Here is a 9,012-nt window from a genome sequence, read left to right on the forward strand (position 1 = left end):
CGCTTCCCAGAGGTGCCGGAGGGCGTCTGCCCTCAGGGCGTGCCTCAGGGGAGGGCTGGAGCGCTCCGGGTTGGAGAGATCCCAGTGGCCAGGGGGAGGCGCGCCATCCCGGGGTTGCGGGATGGGGCGGGGAGGGGGTGGTGGTTGGGTAGCCCTAAAGGTCCCTCTCTTCGAATAAAAGAAGCGCTGGGGAGGGGGCAGGAGAGGGTCAAGGGGCAGGGTTCCAGGAGACGTCCCTCGCGCTTCGGGCTGGAGAGCTCCGGAGACCGAATGGTGTCAAGGCCAGAGGAAGCTGCAGGGCGCGCTGCGAGGAGGCGAGCGCCGCCCGGCCTTGGCGCGCTGTGGGCGACTCCCAGGACGGCGCGGCCAGGACGCCGCGAGCCGTGGGGCGTCCGGTGGGATCAAAGAAGCCAAAGGAGGCCAGCCGGCGCGTCTGGGATTGTGGGATAAGGGGCGGGAGAGAGAGGATTGGCATGGGCGGGGAGAGCCTAGCCTGGCCTGGCCTGGCCTGCGTGTCGTCGGAAGGGGGTGTGTGCGTGTTTTGGTGTGCAGGTCAACACGCTCCTGCCCGAGGCCGAGACCTGGGTGGATCCGAGTGTGGGTGGACGGGCTCTCGGGTGGGTGCCCCACCGGGAGCGAGAGCGAGCGAGCGAGATCAAGGGCAACGAGGTCTGCGGGTTCCTGTGTGTGTGTGTCTCAGGCCCTGTGGCTCAGCACTGGAGCCGCCTGGCACCCACAGGAATGCGGCTTCTCTCAGCTCCCCCGGCCGCCCCCTGTTCCACAAGGAGGTGGCCGCCAGGAAAAAGGGGGGGAAAGGGGCAGAAATCCGCCTAGCCCAACACGAGCCTCAAACAAAGGCCAATTTATATCACCTTTTACAGGAGGGCCCGGGAGGAGGACAGGGCACCAAAGAGCCATACGGGCGTGCCAGCAGCATGCCCTCGGCCTCCTGGGCTTTGTGAGGAGGTCTGCGGATGGAGACAGGGGCTTGGGAGTACAGGGGCGCGGTGAAGAAGCCCAAGGGAAAGAAAATGAAATCTGGGGGTGAGCTTGACATCTCGGGAGCAGTAGACTGACAGCTAGGCAAGTGGAGATCGGAAGGGGCAGGCAGAGGTCAGGATAGAGGGGTCGGGCATTCGGGGACCATGCCGGCGGGGAGTGGTACACGTTTACATTAGATATAGGAATAAACAATGGAGGGAAGAAGGGAGGGTGGGAGGAAGGCGAACATCACACGGATATTTTTAGTCTTTGCTGAGGATCTGTTATTTTTATATCCTTGGGCGCAGGACTGCAGGGAGTTAAATTCCCCAGGGAGAATCCCCGCGGTGCCAGGGAAAACCCGCTGCAGACTGGTTTGCCAGAATATTTTTGTCCACGACTCCTAGACCAAGTTTAAAAAAAAAAAAAACCGCGCGAGAGAAGAGGCCATTGCGAGTGGAAGAAGTGAGGTTAGCACAAGGGAAGGAATCCTGAAACCAAGTCTGTCCGCGCCGCGCTCCGCCCGCCCGCATCGCAACGAGGCTCCGATGTCCTTAACGACAAGCAGTGTCAGGGCTGGGGGTGGCGGGGTGGTCAGGAAAGAAGAGCTTCCCTCTTCTTTCCGGGAAGAGTCCGAACTCGCCCTTGCCTCTGCTTGACCACGACGGACGAGGTGGGGTGTGGTAGTGAAGGAATCCCCTTTTCAAAGCCAGGAAAGAAGGGGAGATGATGGGGACGCCTGGAGAAATATCTGCCCTCTCCGCGTGTAGAAAAGTAAAGAGTGTGCTCCAGGCACATTCTTGCCCCCCTCAGGCCACCAGCGGGTCCGCCCCCTCCAACCTTCCCGAGCACGCACATTGGGGCGGCGAGGGGAGCCCGCACTGGGGGAAGTTGGCACTCGGCAACCGCGGGCGCGGGATTTCTCCCAGCCGGATCCGCCAGATATAAAACGCTGGCTTTTCGGTGTAATGGAAACTCCGGAAAGTCTTACAAGCCAAGAATGAAAAGCAGGAAACGGAGCCCTCTACCTTTCCCCCTCATCCTCCTATTCTCTGCCAGTGCAGAAAACAAAGAAACAAAGTGGGCTCCGCACGGCTTTCCCCCAGGCGCGTCACCACCCGGACCTTCTTCCGAGAAAGACGAGCTGGAGGGTATCAAAGGCGGAGGCAACTTCGAAAAGGGAACCACTTTGGGGGTGGGCGAGGAGGGGTGGTGGTCCACAGCCCTGGCCACGGTCCACGAGCCGCCTTGGAGCCAGGCAGGGTGTCCCTACAAGACACGCAAACCTTCAAACGCCCCTCTAGGCCTTTCCAAACTGGCAGGTTAGAAAGGCAAGGGGAAGAGAAGGAAGGAGACGAGCAGAGGAAAGAGAGAGAAAGAGGCGAAAGAACACACAGGTAAATTCCCCTCAGGGCACACAGCGTGCCTTTTCAGGTCTAGTCTCCCAGCCCTGGAAAAACCTTCTCAGAAATCCTCAGATGACAGGATGTAATTTTTTACGTTCTAATCTCCACTCCCCACCCCCAAGAAGACTCTTTTGTCAAATTTATTACTGCTGACTTCCTAGCTGTAAAATATAACTCCTGCATCTTGTAATTTCCAACAAATGATTTCCCTTAGTGTCCCAAGGAAACAGAATCAGGCGGACTAAGGGACAGTCAGAAAGACACCTAGAGTTCTGGCCTGAGAGCGAAACTCTAGACCCGAGCCGTAGCTCTCTCTGGTCACACTGCTGACGTCCATGTGCAGAGGTGCGGGGAGAAGGACGGGACAGAGGCCAGGGTTGCTGCAAGTCCATCCTCTCCGCCCCGGAGAAGACTTCACAAAAGAGAAATCCCTGCAAACAGGTTCAACTTCCCAGCGATTGGAACCTGCTTTGCCACTGTTTTATGTAAAAGCAAAGCAGGGAGAGCTCCTTCCTGAAAAAACCAGAGTGGTAAAGAGGATGAAGGAAATAAACTTATGTTTGGAGTATTATCTCACATTAAGTGAAATCAACATGGGAGCACAATGCTTTCCTTCCTTTCCTCCACCTCACAATTCCCTTTCCTGGCGGAAAGAAGCTCCCCCCTCCCCAACCCTCCCCCCCTCCCCATCACCACCTCCCCGCCCCGGCCACATGCCCTGCTTGGCCTACTGATTTAGGTACATCATTGTTTTCAAGTCCTGTGATTCTTTCCTCTTGTGAAAGAACTCAGATAAATTTATAATCATACATTAGGGAGTCTAAGGCACTACCATTTGCCACACTGCAAAGATTTCAGATTAAAAAAAAAAAAGTAATAGGAGGGGAATTTTCTTTTTCTTTTTTTCATTTTCTCATCTCTGGAAGCTCCCTTTGAAGGGAGTGTAATTTGTCTAATTGCTCTGGCAATACACTGAGGCTGATGGAGGTGGTGGTGGAGGGGGTAGGCTCCACCATAATTGCTTTGAGCTTAGAATTCAGAGTGGTTATTGAGGGATTTCTGCTTCTTTCTTACTCATACACAGACAGGGAGGGCTGTATTTAGATTTCAGCATTACTTTCTACCTGAAACAATTTGGGGTTAAACTTAAAATTATCTAAACGTTTTTGTGGTTAGGCAAAAAATCACCTAAATATATATTATATGGCAGTACTCTAAACAGGCCACATATGTATATAGACATATAAAGTACAGCATCCAACACACCCACATCTACGGTTCTGTATGCATGCATCCCCGTGTGCTGTTTTCCTTTTTGCCTTGTTGTATCTCTACAGTTTGACTTCCTTTAATAGCCTGCACAAAATGTCACTAGCCCATTGTAAGGGGGGCAAATGGAGTATCTTTTAGAAACATTTTGCTTTCATGGTCGAAATAATTTTATTTATCCAGAATATACAGCTTAATTCTTCTATCTACACTTATTTACATGGTTAAAATAACATTGAAAAACGTCTTTTGAAAAGTTGAGGTCATAGATTTCAAGGCACCATTGATAGTGTCCACAGTTGCGCAAAAATGTTCGTCTGTAAAAAAAGGGGGGACGGGGTCCTTTGAAATGCAATAACTTACATGCAAAAAAAAAAGCTTTACACATGAATTTTTTTTGTTTCCGTTTTTCCAAACTTTCCCATATGAATTCCTTTTTTTTTTTTTTTTTTAAAAAGGTTGATTTTCGAAAACAGCGAAAACACAGTAGTCCCAAAAAAGAGAGCAAAAGAAAGCGGCAGGTCTAATAAAGTGTCCCGGAGGCCAGCGCCAGCGGGTGCTGTAAGGAGCCGGGCGGCGGCAGGTGGGAATTGATTGAGCTGGCTGCGCTCGGATACCAGGAAGCCGAGTTCTCCAGGTAGCTGGACGCGGGGGACTGGTTGGAGGTCGGAGGGTGGGCATGAGGGTGGTGGCTGAGCGAGCGGGACGAGCCCTGGGGCTCCCACACCGCTGGAGACTGGGGCGAGTTACACGCCATAGGGTCGCTGGAGCTGGGGCTATGCTCCGGGGGCATCTCCCCGTTTTTCATGATCTTCTTGATCTTGGATCTTTTGTTCTGAAACCAGATTTTCACCTGGGTGGGGGGGAACAAAGGCACACGTTACCGGGACGCTCAGGTGCTTGCCCGCGCGCCTCCCCCAGGGCGGCGACCTGAGGCTTAACTCGGCCCCCAGGAGGCCGGACACTGGCGTCCCCCCGCAGCTGGCGGCCTATGGTGAAGGGGCTGGACCCGGGGGCACAGCCTGGATCATGGGCCCCAGAGGGGCCGCCGCTGGGGCAGGACCCCCGGGCTTCGGTCTTTGGTTGGGGCCGGGGGCGGGGGCGCGAGTGTCCGCGCGCGGCGAGCGCGCACGTGTAATACAGCGCGGGAAGCACGCAACGCGGCGCCACGAAAGTCTCCAAAACAACCGCCTGAGCGCAGTGCGCCAGGGGCGCGTCCGCGCGAGGTGGGAGGGGGACCAAGGAGTGGTCTCCCCGCTGCCCGACCGCCTCCTTTAACTCTCACTCCTGCTCGGCTTCGAGGACATTCTTTATTTTTCCGTAGGCCCCCGTAGGGTTGCGGTGGGAGTGAAGGGGACCATCCAGGGCGGACTTCTCCGAGCCACAGCGCCCCCCACCTCGGACCGGCCGCAGGCGCAGGGCGTGACCCTCAGCTTCCGGCCGCAGGCGCGCGGCCTGAGACCCCCGCTGCTCTGCATTGTGCGGAGCACTAGACAGTTTCTTAAGGCTGCGAGGGTGTCCTCGAGACAACCCTCCCCTTGCTTCCAATCTAGGGAAGTGGCCCCTCAGCCCCTGTAGAGTCGAAGGGCGGGGGGCTGCTTCTGGGGATGAACGACGTCTCGCTGCCGTGCCCACCACTCCCGGCGACGGCACCCGGCCTGACTTCTAGAGGGGAGGGCGCGGGGTCAGTGTCTGTCTGTGAGTTTCTCGCGTGCCCTGATGAGTCGGCTCCAGCCCGCCGGGACCGAACCGCGCGGTCCAGCCAGGCTTGCAGCCCACCGGGGCTCTGGCCCAGGCCGCGGCCGGATTTACCTGTGTTTGCGTCAGTCCCAGCGAGGCGGCTAGCTCGGCGCGTTCGGGCAGGGCGAGGTACTGAGTCTTCTGAAACCTTCTCTGTAACGCGGCCAGCTGAAAGCTGGAATAAATAGTCCTGGGTTTACGAACTTTCTTTGGTTTGCCGTTCACCATCCTCACCTCGGGCTCGGCCACTTCTTTCTCTAAATAATCAAAACAGACCCGGTTAGAACTCGTTGGCAGACAATGGCCCTTTTGCAGAACTTGCGAATACAGTCCTTGAAATTCTTACCACGCAGCCTTCACTCTCTTTTCCCCATATCACCACCTTTACTTCACGGGACACCCCCACCCCCCCGGCCCCTCATCATGGAAAAGGCCAGGTAGCCTGATTAATTTCCTTCTCTGTTTAGTCAGGTTCTCCTGGGTTTTTGCAGAGCGTCTGGTACAGCAGAACTCCCTTCTCGGCGTCCGGGATTTAGCCCTTGCAGAGGTTCTTGCTTCACCCGGATTCGTTTTCAGTCCCACCCTGTGTTCACCGACGGCTCTGGGGTGAGTTCTGGACCCGTCTCTCTCGGGGATTCAAGCGAGGAAGCCCGGGCTGTGGTCCCCCTTATGTCAGTGTCTGTTCGGGCGGCCGCAGAGGCCGGACGCATGGGCAGGGAAGACGCTAACCGAGGTCTCCAAAGTTCAAAGACCCACAAGCAAACTGCTCCTTCCATTCAGAGGCAAGCGGTCCGAGCCGCCGCAGACAGAGGGTCGATTATGCAGCCCCCATAATCTCCCTGCAGATCTGCGAGGGCACAGATGTGTCTGGTTTCTTTTACAAATAGACTTAATAAGTTCTTGGCCAAAAGGGAAAAAAAAATCTTTCATGTATGCACGAAGCACTGAGCCACTGAAAGGAACGAAGACACCCCACTTCTCCTCCCCCTGCCCCCATCCACCCACCCACCCACCCCGGCAATCTTTTAAAGTTTATCAAGAGTTACAATTTGAAAAAGAATCTGCGGTGGGGTGTTTTCGTAGTAAAGGGGCGCCAGATCAGGACGAATTTAGCAGACTTGGTAGTATAGACCGCGGGGCGGGGGGCGGGGAGCGGAGACTCTCCGAACGCGTGTTTTCCAAACGTGCCCTGGGGCCACAAGTCCCCTTTCACAAAAGTACCTTCTTATCAAAAGTGCCCATCTCTGAAAGGGGCGGAGACCCTCTCCTTGCGGTGTGCGTGTGTGTGTGTGTGTGTGTGTGCGTGTGTGTGTGTGCGCGCGCGCCGAGCTCCTGGGAGAGGAAGGGTGGAGGACGAGGACTGTGGTCTCCATTCTGCCAGAGCAGGGGATGCTAATATTAGCAGGATTATTAATGTGCTGGTGGGAAGAGATCAAACCTGACCAGCAAAACCTCTCCAAGGAGACCTCATACCTCTCTTACCGCCCAAACTCAATAACCCTCAAACTCTCCAACTAAGTTTCAAGGCATATGAAAAAGGAGATGGGAAGGAGAAACAAATTTTAGGCACCCAATGGAGAAAAAAAAATATTGCTCCAATAACGTGACCCTTCAGCAAACCTCCTCCACCTTTAAATGGCTTTTTGTTTTTGGAAATGCCTTGGATAAACCGCAAGGCTCTCGGCGCGCTCTTCCTCTGGCGGGCTAGGGCTCGCGGGCCCCCACCCTGCCCCGTGTGCTCCGGGCACCCATACCACGCTGGCTCGCAGCTGCTCCCATACTGTTCCCCACGGAGTCTTTGAGGCAGCCGTGCATCCCGATTCCCACCGACCGAGCTCGCCTACCCCCCAGCCCAAATCCAACAAATAGCCTTCTCCCTACCCCCTTTCCAGTTTAGCTGGCTTCCTGACCGGGCAAGCTGAGAATCCAGCGACTGAGCGGTCGCCTGAAGGGACCGAAGAGGAGAGACGCTGGTCCGAACACCCCCCGCAGGCTGCTTCTGCTAAGAATCTCTAAAATGCTGGCCCGGGAATCTCTCTGGTTTGTAAACCCGGCCCCCACTCCCTTCCGCCGAGTGCTCCCCCATTGCAGTGGATGGCGCGGCTCCCCCATGTCCTACCGCATCTCCCTCTCCACGAATCCTGACTCCCACCCCCACTCCCGGTACCTGGCTGGCTGGTGGCGCTCGGAACGCGGTTGTAGGCGCCGCCGTACTGGTGGTAGGGGCTGGCGTAGCTGTAGTCGGCGTAAGCTTTGGCGGGATAGCTGCCGGCGGAGCCGTTCACGCCGTGGTACTGGTACTGGTAAGGGTTGAGCGCCTTGCCATAGGAAGCCGAGGTAGGAGAGCAGTAGCCGTGCGGGGCTCCCCCCGGGGCGCTGTAGTAGTCGGAATCGGTAGCCGAAGACTCGGGCAAAGTTGGCGATTCCTGAGACGGGTGGTGCATAGCTGCGGCCGTCTGGAACGGGGCTTGGAAGTCGCCGGATCGGATGCTGGGGACCCTTCTGTCAAACACTCCTGTCATCGCTCGCTGGCGGCGGCGGCCCGAATTGGCTGTGGGGCTGCTCTGGTCTAAGCTGACATGGCTGTAGGAGCGAGGGAGGAGGAGGAAGAGGAGGAGGAGGAGAGGCGGCGGCGGCGGCGGCGAGGAGGAGGCTGGGAGTCGCGGAGGCTCTGTCTCCGTCAGGCTGACTGCTGGCTGAAGCGCAGCACAGCCTTGGTTAAATCCTTAATTGCGCGCTTACGCACAGCGGGGTGGATCGGGTTCCATTGGCCAGGGCCTCCGGAGCAGCAGCAACACCCTAACTCGTCCAACTAGTTTTAGCACAACAAAGCATTGCTTAAAAAAAAAAAAAGAGGGAGAAAAAAAATGAAGGGGTGGGGGGAAGACACAGAGAGAGAGACAGAGTTGTTGCTTGTTGGGGGAAGGAGGGGTGTCTCAGGCAATCTGTTTTCAGTGAATTCTAGAGACGACGCAGAAGCCCCAGCACCCAGCTCTGTACTGTCTGGAGACAATGTGTTCCAATGAGCAGCCTCAGAAAGTGCACATGTTTTGGGATGAGGTCGACCACTGTCTCTCCTTGCTTCTCAGCTGCACCAGGGGCGAATGTGGAATTGAACACTGAAGAGTGAAGTGGGGGGAGTGGGGATGTGGGACAAAGGCAAAAAGAAACTGATGAGAACAATATTTTTAGTGGGGTACTGGGAGCTAAGTTGTAACTTACATGTGTTGAAAATTTGCGATTTGGGGAAAGACAGACAAATCTAGAGCAAGCACTTCCTTTGCTGGAGATGAATTTTATTTCTGAGAGGGTGAGACAAGGGTACTTGAGAATGCACAATAAATGGCAGGAAGAGTTCCTGCAATCCCCGGTGCCCACAGTGACTTTAAAAATCACTGCCTTAAGCACAAATACCTTAATGACTCGCAGATTGCTGGTCCCCAAAAGGTGCAGGCAGCCCCACATTTTGTTCAGTATTCTAGTCTATTTGGATGCTATTTAAATAGAGGATCTATAATTCTGTGTTCAGTGGCCAAAGACTCCTGCAAAAGTGAACGGTGTACTTATGACCTGTCCTCAGGGACTTAATGGGAACCCCTAGAACACTGGGAAGTAG

The 9,012-nt window shown here is 55.5% G+C and overlaps 1 protein-coding gene across 1 annotated transcript; it reads right to left on the reverse strand.

The window, feature by feature from the left end:
* Positions 1-4,030: 4,030 nt before the first annotated feature.
* Positions 4,031-8,104, reverse strand: DLX5 (distal-less homeobox 5). The gene is made up of 3 exons (XM_019959721.2): positions 7,564-8,104; positions 5,469-5,653; positions 4,031-4,509 (listed from the first exon to the last, which is right to left on the reverse strand). Exons 1-3 carry the CDS (start codon positions 7,916-7,918, stop codon positions 4,180-4,182), a joined length of 870 nt encoding a protein of 289 aa, XP_019815280.2. The 5' UTR covers positions 7,919-8,104; the 3' UTR covers positions 4,031-4,179.
* Positions 8,105-9,012: the final 908 nt, after the last annotated feature.

Source organism: Bos indicus, chromosome 4, assembly GCF_029378745.1.
Source record: "Bos indicus isolate NIAB-ARS_2022 breed Sahiwal x Tharparkar chromosome 4, NIAB-ARS_B.indTharparkar_mat_pri_1.0, whole genome shotgun sequence".
Lineage (NCBI taxonomy): Eukaryota > Metazoa > Chordata > Mammalia > Artiodactyla > Bovidae > Bos > Bos indicus.

Excerpts from the sequence above, each read along its gene's own strand:
- DLX5 (XM_019959721.2), bottom strand. The coding sequence starts at position 7,918 with ATGACAGGAGTGTTTGACAGAAGGGTCCCCAGCATCCGATCCGGCGAC. Across the intron at positions 5,654-7,563 it reads GAGCGCCACCAGCCAGCCAG|AGAAAGAAGTGGCCGAGCCC; the intron begins GTACCGGGAGTG and ends TTGATTATTTAG. Across the intron at positions 4,510-5,468 it reads TGGGACTGACGCAAACACAG|GTGAAAATCTGGTTTCAGAA; the intron begins GTAAATCCGGCC and ends CCCCCCACCCAG.